Source organism: Etheostoma spectabile, chromosome 11, assembly GCF_008692095.1.
Source record: "Etheostoma spectabile isolate EspeVRDwgs_2016 chromosome 11, UIUC_Espe_1.0, whole genome shotgun sequence".
NCBI lineage: Eukaryota > Metazoa > Chordata > Actinopteri > Perciformes > Percidae > Etheostoma > Etheostoma spectabile.
In genome coordinates, this window is record NC_045743.1 from 12,919,391 (window position 1) to 12,934,232 (window position 14,842).

A 14,842-nucleotide genomic window follows, 5' to 3' on the forward strand; every position below is an offset into this window, starting at 1 on the left:
TCAGAAGGTTGGTGGTTTGATCCCTGGCCCTGCAGTCCCACGTCGAAGTGTCCTTGGGCAAGACACTGAACCCCGAGTTATCCCCGAGTGTTAATGTGTGTGAGTATTTCTCTGATGAGCAGATGGCACCTTGCACGGCAGCCTCGGCCACATTGTATGAATGTGTGTGAATGGAGAATGTATCCTGTATGATGTAGAATCGCTTTGGGTAGTTGTTAAGACTAGAAAAGCGCTGTATAAATACAGCACATTTACATTTGCTAGCAGCGTACCAAATGAGGATGTGAGGATGGACTCAGTGATAGCTGTGTAGAAGTGCACCATCTTTGGCAGGTTAAATTTCTTCAGCCGCTGCAGGAAGTGTATTTTCTGTTGTGCTTTCTTGATGAGGGAGCTGATGTTGAAAGCGGAAAGACTCCAGTCTCAGTGTCAATTGTGGAGTCACAGATGGTGATGGGGGCAAGTGAGGCTGAGTTCTTCTGGACGTCCACAACCATCTCCACTGTCTTTTTGTGTCACAGAACGTTAACCATGCCATCTGTAACCATCTCAATACCATCCATCCATCCATCTTCATCCGCTTATCTAGTTTTGGGTTGCGGGGGCAGCAGCTCCAGTAGGGGACCCTAAACTTCCCTTTCCCGAGCCACATCTACCAGCTCCGACTGGGGGATTTCAAGGCGTTCCCAGGCTACGTTGGAGATATAATCCCTCCACCTAGTCCTGGGTCATCCCCATGGCCGCCTCCTAGCTGGACGTGCCTGGAACACCTCCCTAGGGAGGCTCCCAGGAGGCATCCTTACCTAGATTTATTTATTTATTTGATTACGACAATGCACATTTATTAACATTTCTGTAAATGCACCAGTGTTAGCCAATTGGCTATTTTTCAACTGTAGTCCTACCTAGGATGCATGTCTTTTATGGTGGGAAGAAACCGGAGCACCCAGAGGAAACCCACGCAAACACGGGGAGAACATACAAACTCCACACAGAAAGGCCCGGAACGACCTGGATTTGAAACCAAGAACCAGATGCCCGAACCACCTCAACTGGCTACTTTTGACACAAAGGAGAAGCGGCTCCCCACAGGTGACTGTGCTTCTCTCCCTATCTCTAAGGGAGATGCCAGCCACCCTCCTGAGTACCCTGGATCTTGTTCTTTTGGTCGTGACCCAGCGTTTGTGACCATAGGTGAGGGTAGGAACGAACACTAACTGGTAGATCGAGAGCTTTGCCTTCTGGCTCAGCTTACTTTTTCTCACAACGGTGCGATAAATTAAATGTAATACCGCACCCGCTGTGCCGATTCTCCGACCAGTCTCCCGCTCCATTGTCCCCTTACTCGCAAACAAGGCCCCAAGGTATTTAAACTCCTTCACTTGGGGTAAGGACTCATTCCCTACCTAAAGAAGGCACTCCATTGGTTTCCTGCTGAGAACCACGACCTCAGATTTGGAGGTGCTGACCCTCATCCCAGCCACTGCACACTCGGTTGCGATCCAATCCAGTGAGTACTGAAGGCCACAGGCCGATGATGCCATCAGGACCATGTCATCTGCAAAAAGCAGCGATGAGATCCCCAGCCCACCAAACTGCAAACCCTCCCCACCCCGACTAAGCCTTGATATCCTGTCCATAAATATTTGAAACAGGATTGTTGACAAAGCGCAGCCCTGGCGGAAGCCAATCCTCACCTGGACCAAAACCGACCTAATGCCGAGAACCAGACACAGCTCTTGCATTCAGAGATTAGATAGCCCTGAGAAGGGACCCCCTCACCCCATACTCCCGCAGCACCTCCAACGGTGTCTCCTGGGGACTCAATACCAGCTAACGTAAAAAAACATAACATTTTTAGAAAGTTGAAAGTTGTATTAAACAAAGCCTTAACAAATTGCTGCTTACTTGTCGAAAGTTTTGCGAAATAAGACTGAATCAAGCCTATATTATTAGCTATATAAAATGAATAACAATTAATAGTCATTATTATCAATGATTGATATGCACTTTATTGTAGAATTTCAGTAAATCTTGTATTGTACAATCCAACCTGATCCAATATATGAAAGAGATTTTTCTTCTTGATAACAAACAGGTATCATTTCTGACAAATGCAATCAATTCTGATTGTAAAATTAGCCTTTTCCACTCTGGTTTCTCCACTTGCATTATGATTTGTTGATACTTTGGATGGAAATGCAGCTGCTGAGGTCCAGATCTGAAGTCCTGCTGTTTAGTGGAGAATGGCCGACGTGGGAGAGAAGGAGGCTGGAATGTTAGTGGGCTCCTACTGCTGATGATGCCACCTGGTCAGTCCACTCCACACACACATACACACACACACAACACACACACACACACACACACACACACACACACACACACACACACACACACACACACACACAGCTGTGCAGGATGGGTACAAATGATGCTGGTCCTGGCATTGAACCAATGAAATGAAATATGTACATAAAGAAGCATCTTATTTTCAGGACTCATACCAACATTGTGATCAGTTTTTGAATTCTTGAAATTGCAGATTCAAATTCAATCACTGATCTCCAGGATGTGATTTTGTATAATGCATATCACATGTGTACCATGCAAACATCAAACTCCTGTATCTCATGCATCATATAAACTCTGTTTATGCATGATATATTTTATAACCAATAACCAATAATAACCATGGTACCTAAAATCTGTCTTTCTGCGTGTGACTTTGAATGTCTGAGTCTGCCACTCTCTGACAACCTTCCTGTCCAGACAGGAAATGCATTCTTTGGTGTGTGTTTCTCAGTCTGGGAGTATGCGTGTTTTCACATGTGTGTTTGTGGTGAGACAGACATGTCTTGGTATCTTACAGTAACTGTCTGTGGAATGTAACCCACTTGCCCTGGTACCATAACTTGGCTCCTTTCTGTTTTAGCTGTGTTTGTACCTGAAACATTAAAGTTATTACAGTAAGTACTGCAACAATCAATGATCTGTAATCCTTTTTTTTAGTAAAGTTGAAGATATATCTGTGCTGTGACGAATTGGGATAAATCTCCTCTTTTGCTAGAGATAACAATAACTTAACAGGTTTCTTCAATTTTTAATATTCTGGTTGGATGCCACATCCCATGACTGTTTCTGTCAGTCTGCTCTGCCAATGTGTAGATAAGCAACTGATAAGAGTTAGTTATTGGAAGGTCCTCAGAACTGTGGTTACTTACATTTTTACAGTGAATGGCAAAACTACCCATCAGTGTTTGGTGTCTTACAAAAAACAAAAACAAAATAAAGTGACTTTTCCTGGTTTCACAAGAGAAGAATCATCCATAATATACCGCGAGATGGGAAAGTTTAGCATGATGAGTTGCATAACGCAGGTATGATTCTTGGAGCAGGGATTTAAATGAATTGAACACAGTCTTGTGCTCAAAATCCTCTGGAAAATAAGATTTCTTTGAAAGTGAATATTTTGCTTGAGTTCTACATATTTTGGGGGTACATTAGTTTCTGAAAAAGAATCTTCACTTGCAAATACAGTTCAAGAATTTATTACTTAAACGTACAGTACCAATATTTACACTACACAATCCCTTAAGGCAAAAAAAATAAAGTAGCATTTAGGCAAGAATTTTTAGCAAAAGTCATCCAGCAAACAGCATCTTAGCATGGCAAAACTGTACACACAAACATTTGCAGTCAACATTTACTGTACAAAACAAAATGCGGATCCAAATCAAGCTCTTGAAACAGAACCACTTGGTCTCACATTGCATGAAAGAGAAATGGTATTTTGTGCCAAAGAAGAGATTTCCTCCCTTTCTTAAAGCTAGTAGTCTGTTTGTATTGTTCTTTGAGGGTCTTGACCTGCAGCCAAAGCAGATCCTTGTCATTTAAGTCCAGAGCCTGAGTTCATCTCCATTGTAAATTGTGTGGACAGTGCAGGAGTCATAGTCTTTAAGCTACAGTAAGCATCTACATTGTACATTACAGTGCTGGTGTTGCAGCCAAACATTGATAGAGCAACATTGTCGGGCTTTTTTTGGTGTGAATTGACATTCCTTTTTATTGTCAGTACATCAGTTAGAACCAAACGGACGTCTTTGCTTTGGTCTGATCAAGAGCTGCAAGAGAGAAAGAGGGGCAATTACTATTGTGCTTAGTTTCACTTACCGCACAAGCTAGAATACATTTTGACACATGCTTGCAAGTCAACGTATACTCTGTGTAGAATGTGTTTTGTATCTACCTGAGTCATACACCTCCAAGGATGCATGGAGGGACGAGGGACTCCAGGTGACAGAGGCAGTCGTGACAGGGCTGTTGCGGATGGGGTCCATCTCTGTCTTCACCCCCTCGCTGTGTGGGGAACTCCCTGCGCTGGCGCTTGGCTGGTTCTGGCTTCTAACACCAGGCAGCAGCAGAGGATTAAACCTGGGATCCAATGCTGGGCTGTGGGTTGGGTATGAATGGAGCATGTGGTGGTGGTGCCGGGTGTGGATGTGAGGATGGGGGTGAGGATGGTAGACGTTGTGGACATTTGGGTAGCCACTTGTGCTCTGGGGGTTCAGGCTGTAGGACCAGCTATCGGGGAGGGCAGCCGGAGGCGGGAGGCTGGCCTGGGAGAGAACGTGGTCAGCCCACAGAGCTCCATCCGGATGGTTGAAGGAAACAGGGCTGGAGGAGAAGTCAGGGTGGACTGAGACGGAGGGAAGGCAAGGACTGGCCTGGGATGGATAGGTGCTGTTCCACACTGAGCTGCTCTGACCCTCGGAGAGAGGCCCACCATCTGAAACAAACACGTCACAAAGACATTATACTTCAATACACTGCCACTAAAAACTATTCCATTGTTTAAAACAACAATTGTGGTCAAATGGATGTGTTTTGCTCTTGAGAAAAATTTCAGATTAATTGCTCCCCTCACCTTTCCATGGGGCATTAGGCTGAGTCACTCGGATCGGTTTGGTCTCGCTGTTGAAGGTGCTGGACTGACTGAGAGCCCGGGAGAAGTGCTCATCAACCACATCACCGATGTCACCTTGAAAGTAGGTGAACAAAACGCACCGGGAGCTCAAGTACTCAGCCTCTGCTGGTTGAGTACCATCCTTCAGCTCTGAATCGGGTGTGGATCTAAGACCTGATTCGGTTCCTGGTGCTCCAGGACCATGCCGGAGGCCCTGATCCCTGGAAAGTATTGCTCTTCCTCCTCCTTGCTGCTGCTCCATACACTCCTGCATCTTACTGTAAACACTCAGCCTCCTCTGGAAGAAGAGAGAGAGAGAGAGAGAGAGAGAGAGAGAGGGAGAGATAAATTTACAGATCCAACCAGGAGTAAACTTGAGTTTAATAAAAAAAAAAGCAAATACATGTAGTTTTAGTAGAGGCTAAATATAAGTTTAGAACAATCAATTCCTATGTGTTTAGTTGTATAGACACTATCAAATAATAAACAAATAGCTTCAAAGTATCATACCAGTATTTTTTATTATTATCTGGGAGCAGCTTGGGAACTGTGTGTGAAAATGAATTTCGTTTTTCCCATACTGCATTCCAACTATTTGTAAAGCTCAGTGTGCCTCATCCACATTCCTGAGTGACTGACCCGCTGTCATTACATCACCATTTGACCGCAGGATTAATAGTTCCGTGTCATTACGCCTGACCTGAGGTGAATACCGATCCTCAGGCTGGAATGTAATCATTCAAAACTGAAATTGAAGTCAATAGGTGTCCTGAAAAGAAGTTAGCAAATATAGATAAACCCTATTTAATATTCTCTTGATTTTAGGGCAGGTGACATTATTAAATTTGATGGTGTCCCGAAAGTTACCTTACATTGATTTGTAGCCTAATGTTTATCTGTTATCTTAAATAACTGCTGTGCTTTTCACAGTATAGTTGTGCGGGAGTTTTGGACATAAATAATTCACACTTCCACCCATCTCTTGAAATGTCCTCTACTCTGAAAAAAAAAAAAAAAAAAAAAAAAAAATCTCCACGTAATGTTACTTTAAAAGTTGAATCTAGAATATCTCACCTGTTGTTGCTGGTGATGGTGGTTGTAGTAGGTCGCCTTGTACGCCGCTGAAGGGAGGTAGTGCGCTCCATAGCTTTGGTGGTACATCACATCCAGGCAACTCATAGCGAAGGACCCGAGCGGTTAATGAGAAGAGAAAGTCGGAGAAGAGAAACGCGCACAACACAGTCGAGGGCGACTCTCTACTCCTATACTTCAGACGGGCTGATTCCTCTGAGCCATCGGTGCTTCCATATATGCCCAAACGCATACAATAGCCATGTCGTCCAGTTTGCATACAGACAATGTGCCTCCCGCTGAGCGCTCCACCAGCACCACCCGGGGCCACAAAATGGATCAAAATGGTATGAGACACACACACACACACACACACATAACTGTATCCTAAAAAAGACAAGAAAAAAAACTATTCTCTGACAAGTTTTTAGATCGCGTCTGATTGGTTAGGTAATTCTTTCCCTCCTTCTCTCTCTTTCTGTTTTGGAGGGGAGTTATATTTAGAGAGGGCTGGGGCCATTTACTCACGCCCACCAGGGAAGGGCCAGCATGGAGCATTAGTGTTTAGCAAGGCACTAACACAGCGATGAGTGTAATGGTTCTATTCCATCTGGTGGCACTTGTTCATAAAGTCCCATGCACTCATATGACCTACCACTGTGTAGGCCTATATAATATAAACTTGTCATAGTGTTGGCGTTTAGGGGGGGGCCAGGACTTTGCAGGAGTCCATCTGCACAGGAAATTTGGACCAGACACCTAATGTTTTTTAATCATCGGATTCAATCAGTAAACTACTCAAGTATATTGGCTGTAGATTGTATATCCCATCATAAATTTCTAAATGCTGTTTCAAAACTGTCTCCACACTTCCAGGAACAAAATTATTGATTTGTAAAATCTATTCATTTCTTGGCCTACAACCAATACCGAGTCTAAAAGAAAATGCTGTAGTAACCACATGCATGTTTTTAATTGTAGAATGCAAACACCAATCTGTGTGGCTACATCCCCTTAAAGTAATACAATTGGCTACTTTGAATAGATTCAGAAGCAGATTGTATAACCTAAACCCTGTGGGAATAATGTCCTCTGCAGGTCAACTTCGAGCAACAGGTGCTATTCAAACCCAGTTGCATTTTAGTATGTCACCTTTAAAAGAAGAATTTAAATATTTTACCCTTGAGACAAAGATAAAAGAGGCTTAAAGGAAAAAGCAACAGATAGAAAAGTTTTGGAGTATTGTTTGTGTGTGTGTGTGTGTGTGTGTGTGTGTGTGTGTGTGTGTTGTGTTGTTGTGTGTGTGTGTGTGTGTGTGTGTGTGTGTGTGCGTTTGTGTGTGTGTGGACCATTTTTGACTGAATTAATGAATGACAGTTGCTCAAATCAGTCATTCCTGCCATATTAGATGTTAAATTTGTGCGTTTTCCCCTTTGTTGGATAGCAGACAGTACGGTGACAAACCGGAGAGGAAGAGAGAGAAAGGGGTAAAACACGAAACAAAGATCCCCACTTTAAATGTAATCATAGGCATGGTATGTCCTTTAACAATTTGGCTGCCATGACACCCTGATTACTGCCATGTAGGCTTCATACTGTAACTGCTTATCAGATTCCCCTTTTTAATTGAAGCTCCCTTACTGACTGACTGACTGACTGATTGACTGACGGGATGAGCTGTTTGCTGCCACCTGTTGGTGAAGCCTGTGACACGACATGGCTGTCAGTGTGATCCTTAAGGAGACCAACTGTACAGTGAGATACATATTTAGTGAATAGATTACTCTTTGAAATGAACAAAAAATAATTAAGGACAATTTGCTGATGTTGATGTTTCAATTTCACAGACTGAATAAGAATCATGGGCAGGCAAAATTAATTTATTATTAGTAGTTTAAATGATTATCAAGATTAAACTCTTTTTTTTTTACATATCAAAATAAAATAGTATTATTAGTAATATTAGTTATATATTAGTAATAGTAAATCAATAGTATTACAATTTGATGTCACACATCCCATACGTGTTGCTATTATATGGGCTTCAACTATACATGTAGACATTGAGATTTTTTAATTCTCTCTTTTTTCACATCATGTTTAGCCCATTCACTGATTTTAAGTTTCTTCCAGTTAAGTTGAGTTGTAACTGTGAAATGAATCCAATTTGTAAATCTGTTATCATAAAGTCATTTAAATTAGGAAGATTATTCATAGTCTATTTCAATTGTCTATATGAGAAGTGATTCCCAGGCTACTTTGAAAACTATTACCACAGCTGTGCTTCTAAGTTCACATATACATGAGGTGTCGCACCTATTCACTGTGTGGCTGTTTTATTTACCAGCTTGTCAATGGAAATTGTTCCATGGTTGCCACCAAGCCATATCTGGGTTATGTACAGGCACATACGAAAACAACAAGGTAGGGCTGGGCAATATATCTATATTATATCGACAATGATATGCTGTATGAGGCTAGATATCGTCTTACATTTTGGATATTGTAATATTGTGATATGACACAAGTGTTGTGTCTTTGGTACATTTTGGTACATTTTCTCAAATCATCCTCACATTTGCAAAACAGCAAGTGCATTTCTCAAAATAATTCGTACAAGTAACAAAACTCTATGGATTACCTGCAAAAGTCAGTCTCAAAATCCTTGGTTCATCTCTCAAAAGTAAATATCTGTGTCAATGAACATGTCAGTGCTATCAGAATGACAAGTCCTTGTGTCATTGTGTACGGATAAGACAGCCAAATTACTTAGTCATGTCAATATAACGGTGTACTCTGGAGGGATGGAGGGTTCTGATGTAAACTATGGCTAAAGTTTTGATGACATGTATTGCAAATTGTAGGTTACATCTTAGTGTATTTGGGAGTTTGATTGCAAGAGACTGGACAAGATTCACATTTACGCTGTTACTGTTTGTACTGTAATTTGTACTGTGTTTACAGACCATGACTTTGGGATACAGAAAGGAAAAGGGAAAACTGGGAAAACTGTACATGCAGGCTGTAGGAATTACAGTTGTAGTTACACTGGTCCAATTGAATACGGCCACACATCATCCAGATGTCCTTTTAACATTTATTTCCACATTTCCATCCACAAGACACCGTGAAAACTACAAAGAAAATAAACACATGAAATATAATGAGTCAAATATACTTTCAATCATTTTAAAATCTTTTACACACGTTTCTTTAACTAGACGGGCCCCACAATGTTAGCATCACAACAGTGCAGAAAGTGCATTAAATACAAAGAAATTACAACAAATATTCAACAAATATAACAAGGCTGAATTACAAAAGCACAATTACCGTGCGCGCCTCTTGGACCGTGCAAATCTTAGTTTTAGCCCGTACAGTTTTCCTCTGCAGCCACGTTGGCTCTCGCTGAAACCTTCTTCCCACAATGCAACAGGTGTGGCCTTCACTAAACTCTGGTCATTTGACCTTTGATTTCAACATAAGAACTAGCATTTGTAATGAAGAACAAAATGTAAACACATCTTTAATGTAAAACATTTTAGTACAATTTTAAATAAAATGTCCCCTTTTAAACTTATTTGTTATACATTTAAGGTTTTTAATTACCGTACAAATTCACACATTGATGAAATTATCAAACAATATGGACTAACGTGTAAATCTCAATAGCACTGTCCCTCAGACAGTTACAACAGTGCAGTCTTCCAACCCCTCCTGACATGGATGTTGTTTTCCTCTATGGTACTCTTTGTCTCCCTTAGTCTTATGGCATTGGTTTCTACAACCATGGTGCAAATAGCCTCCTCCTGTTCAGGTGTGTAAAGCTCTGCCACCCCTGTGAAGTTGAAAATGCAAGTATCGTATGAAGCATTACAGAAAGTATACAGTATTACAGTACAGTGCTTATTTGTTAGATTACACACCTGTTCTGCTGACGAAAAGTCTGAATGATTGAGGACATAGTTGTTCTCTCAACATTTGGCTGCACCCTTCGACCAGCCTCGTCCATTGTAAGCCCAGGATTGAAAACGTGTTCTACAAGTGTGGCTCTCATCTCATCAGGAACACGCTCATATGTCTTCGGCCTCTTCTGCCCTTCCTTGTTTGACCCCAACTCTCCGCACACAGCTCACTCTCTATTTCTTCTCTCTGGCTGTCCAATTCCTTGTCCTTCCATTGTCAGACATTGTAACATTGTGTTGTGGTTTGACTAAATGTATATACTTGCCAGTTGATGGTTCACGAGATGCACCTTCTTTAGACAAAGTCAAAATTCACCTTGAATTAATTTACCACTTCAGGACAAATTTAGAAAAAAAGTCTAATGGAATGGAATGTATAGAAATATGCATGACATATTATGACAACTTGTTCAACCATTTTGCATGTAAAGACTTATGCTATGAACTAATGCCTAAATGTTGCCGGGGGGTGGGGGGGGGGGGGGGGGGGGGGGAGGGGGACTATTCAACAGAGACCCATTATAATACGTTTTGATAAACATGACATAAGCAACTTATAATGTAGGAAACAGCAGAGAATTAAACATAATCATTTACATGGATGTACCAAAGCATTTGCAACATGTTCAAATAAATGAGGAACTGCTTTTTGATGTGCACAAGATTGAACAGGTAGTTCAAAAAAAATTAAATTCTGATTTGAGAAATGGACCAAAAAGACTGAGAAAAACTGTGAGACTGAATGTCTTTAGCCCAACTATCATCCTTTGGGCGCTTCGGTCTTTCTGTGGATAAGGGTTGCCTGGATGTTGGCATAGCCCCATGATCATCACCGCTGCCAGCAGATTGTTAAGCTCAACACAAGTTTTGCCTGCCAACAAGATGGGATGAGGAGCAATGCACAGCTTCTTGTTATCGTGGCTGGCATTTCCTGCAAGCTCCATGACTTCAGTGCAGAGGTTTCTCCCAAACAGCCTCAAGGTGCACTTAAGCACCAGAACCACGTGTTCAACATGGCCCTTCCTGAGCAGCCTATGGTTGCGGCCCTCTAAGAAAGCGATTTCACTGCCCATTTTGGCTCAGGTACATCTTCTTTTTTTTTGCCTGGCCAGAGATCTTCTGTTGGATTGAGTCAAGAGGTAAATAACACACAGAAGAACAGGTCATCAATGTAGCTGACATGAAAACATGCAGAACTTCAGTGCATACTTAACAAAAGGGTTTTAAATATTTTAACATGAGTGCAAACTTCATTTTATAACACACAATTTCACAAATGTCAAATGGTTCCCATAGCATCATTATTTTCAAATTGACACAGCAAAGGGAAGCATACATTCCCAGGGTTTCAATTCAGGAGAAACCAGACCCAAGTGATGTGTTCGTCTAATCAGCTGCCGGTCTATGTCCCTAGTCCCTCCCCTTTCCGCCTTGTAGTAAAGATTGCGCCCATATAGTGTGAGTAGAGTACATTGTTCCACACTGAATTTTTTGACCGTTTTTTGTGTACTCTCAGTGCTCTGACTTTTTGTGTTATCTACACTATATACGTAAGACTAAGTGTTTGAAGTGTGCAAGTAGGCAATTTGAGACACAGAAAGCTTATGGCCCTGGAAACATGGGGATGGCCCCCAGCAGGATGCTGCAAAGGTAAGACAGTAATTAGAGCCATTAGGACACATTGCATCCTGGCTGCTTACTGCCAATACAATTTGGTTGTCTGATATGTAGAAACTGACCTTCCGTCTCACATTCAGTAAATTTTAATACATAACACTGCAAGTGAAGACTTTTATCTCTGCTGTCAGATGAACTTTTTACAGAGGTGTAAAATGTGTTTTTATACAAGATAAGTTCAATCAGGGGAGACGTGTTTGCAGATATAATAAATAAGACACAAATAAGATTTATTGTGCAGCTCAAATAAAATGTACAAAGTCTTTGGCGATTAGACTCCATCGCTATACAAATATTTTGTATATCTATATAGGCATAGAGAACCATCAGACCCCCAGATGGAATCTAGACACCGGTGGTGGCGACGAAGGAGCCGGAAGACCAGACTGAAGGAGGCTCCGGACCGGTCAGCTAGAGTAGATGACTGGAGGTGGAAGGGGAGGTGGAGGGTTGTACTCTTTGCCTGTAATGACAGCTGAATGGGAGAATAGGAGAAACAGATTTTTTAAAGCAAGGTTGTGACTCTGGAATTGGCCCTTGCCATCGTGTAACGATTCTGATTGGTTTAGCAGGAAGGTGAACACCTCCAACAGCTGATTTGCGTTTGGTAGAGCATCGATATAGAGTGAGGTCTTCTTGAAAGGGTTTACGCTGAGATACCTTTCAATCAGGAGAGACTAGTTGCAGATATGCAACAGTTATACACAGCATGATAAACTATACATTTATCAGTATAACAGCTGAATTGATTTATGAGTGCATCAGTTAATAGTTAGGTCTTCCTGAAAGAATTTACGCTGAGCTACATTAGATTATACTGTATACGAACACAGTGTGGTTGAGTTGCCATTAGTACTCTTTGAAGCCGTACCATATACACACTGTACACTGAAAACATTCCCACAGCCCTCTCATTTCCATTCCCACACTCCAACATCAACATCAGTCCATCATGTATAGTCACACTTGAAGGCCTTTCGGCTTCTCTCATTTGGAAAAGCACGGGTGTTACTAATAACATTAACGATGCTCTGCAGTCATCACTAATTGTATTATTTACACCTGTGCTTTCCCCTACTGTGACATGTGAAAATGTCTTATGTAAAAAAAAAGGCATTTTAGTCAATAAATCTCAGTCCGTCTCTTTTTCCAACATGAAGCTGTGGGACCCCACTTCAAAGCTATTTACACAAAATACATGCATTTAAAAAAAAATTTAAGGTCAAAAGTTTAGGCCTTATTGTTTTTAGTCCATAAATCTAGCTGAAAAGAAAATTAATGTCTGCATTTACATATGAAAAGTGAAAAGGCTAAAAACCGTTTGTTATTTAGGATACAGAATTGCTTCAATGTCTAAATCAAAGATATGTTTTTTCTCTCACTTTGCAATTCATTTTTCTCTTCTCGTTCTCTCTCACCTTTGCCCACTCTTAGATCTGCCATCCATACATCCATCTATCTATCTTCATCTGCCCATCTGGTATCGGGTTGCAGGAGCAGCAGCTCCAGCTGATCACCTAATCTAATTTTCGTTCTTAAAATGCACAAAATAGCTAGAGCAGTTAAAACTGAATATTTGGAATCACTGGATCTACCACCACTGGATCCACCAGATCTGGTGAAATGTAAATGCAGGTTGTCAGGTGCCACATGAGACCTTAGAGGCAAGTGAGTAGTCACACCGTTTTCCTTCATGTTTCATTCACTTTGATTTCACAAAGGGAGCGTGCATTATTCAGTCGCAAGCTGATGGTGAGATTAGACACGTTGGAAGTGGGGCAACATTCTGAAAGAAAAGTACTTATACAGGAATTACAAAATGCATTTAGAGTTTTGCTTATTTCAGAAGAGCTTAACTGTGCCCATCAAGGTCCATGGTAAAAAAAAGGTTTTAATTAATATGTTTCCATTTCACATTATACACTCTATATGCATGATATCCTAATTTTCAAAAATGCAACAGTTCACTATGTCATCCAGAATTGAAATTGTATTTAAAGAATACTAATAGTAACAACCAATGCAATGATCAATTCACTGATGCTTTCCTCAATGAATTAGCAATTAAAAATCTATCATGTTGAAAAACAGTGACCTGGCCAAATATTTGATTTAACCGTCAATATCCGCCCCATACATCATCAAATCCTACTACCGCCTGCATGTCTTGACTGACGCTTGCTCATTCTGACAGCTCCAGCAGACAAAGAGACTGATTATCAAATTGTGCAGAGATGGCAGAGTTAGTCCGCATCTCCATCTAGTGTTTTCATAGAGGAAATTGTGTCCCTCACTGCCTTTGCCTGCTGTGGAAGTGGGGCAGTGGAACACTCAGAGTGATGCCTGCAGACAGTGCAGGAAGTATCAACAGACAGATTTATAGCAGTGTTGCATACACACACTCATGCAATCATGCACACTTGATAGTGCATATTACAACAAACAGATATACATGAGCTCTTGACACAGACGCTGGACCTCAGGGGTTTTCCACTAAACATCTGGAGCAGCCTGTGCCGCTACTCCTCTGCTTCTTAATGAGGCACAGAGATGATTATTAGTGGATGTTTTCGAGGGGGAAAACGGAGGGAGGAGAAGGGAAGGGACAGAAATTAAAGTGGAGAATTGTTTGCTTTCCCTGCTGTTACAAACCCTTCAAAGAACGAGATGCACCTCCAGTGCTAAAAGAAAGATCTAAAGAAATTTGTCATGCCTAGTAAACTTCCACTACTTTAGATCACAGACACATGTAAGAGGCACATTCTTCTTTGGGAGGAAGGAGGTTTTGGGGATACATCCCAAGAAACCAAAAAAAACAGGTCACAAGTGTTGTGGCCCAGATCTGAGTCTCAGAGGTAAAAGAAAGTTTCGACCCTCAAGTTTGAAGACATTGATGCTGATGCTTGAAACCATTTTATCAAACATAGAGTACAACGCTTTTTGTCTCTTTCTCCGCAAAAAAATGCTGCATCTTGCCAAATTAAAAGACGTACCTTTTTTTCAACCTTACACTGCACTCCTGATGAGGCAGGTGTGCGATAACGCTGAGTGCTGTTGATGATGATATCTCACATTAAGCAGACTGCAGCATCATGAGTTTTGCAGTGCGGTCGTTCTTTTGCCCCGGGGAGACTTAATAAAAACGCACACCTGCCTGGGCTGA

The 14,842-nt window shown here is 41.5% G+C and overlaps 1 protein-coding gene across 1 annotated transcript; it reads right to left on the bottom strand.

Moving 5' to 3' along the window:
- Positions 1-3,796: 3,796 nt before the first annotated feature.
- vgll3 (vestigial-like family member 3) lies at positions 3,797-6,384 on the bottom strand. Its single transcript, XM_032529768.1, has 4 exons — positions 6,041-6,384; positions 4,928-5,264; positions 4,250-4,789; positions 3,797-4,124 (listed from the first exon to the last, which is right to left on the bottom strand). The coding sequence occupies exons 1-4, from the start codon at positions 6,143-6,145 to the stop codon at positions 4,084-4,086; spliced, it is 1,023 nt and encodes a 340-aa protein (XP_032385659.1). The 5' UTR covers positions 6,146-6,384; the 3' UTR covers positions 3,797-4,083.
- Between the last annotated feature and the right edge of the window lie 8,458 nt (positions 6,385-14,842).

Coding starts and splice junctions, on each gene's coding strand:
- vgll3 (XM_032529768.1), bottom strand. CDS start 6,145: ATGAGTTGCCTGGATGTGATGTACCACCAAAGCTATGGAGCGCACTAC. Junction 5,265..6,040: donor ACCATCACCAGCAACAACAG/GTGAGATATTCT, acceptor CTCTTCTTCCAG/AGGAGGCTGAGTGTTTACAG. Junction 4,125..4,249: donor CTTGGAGGTGTATGACTCAG/GTAGATACAAAA, acceptor TCTCTCTTGCAG/CTCTTGATCAGACCAAAGCA.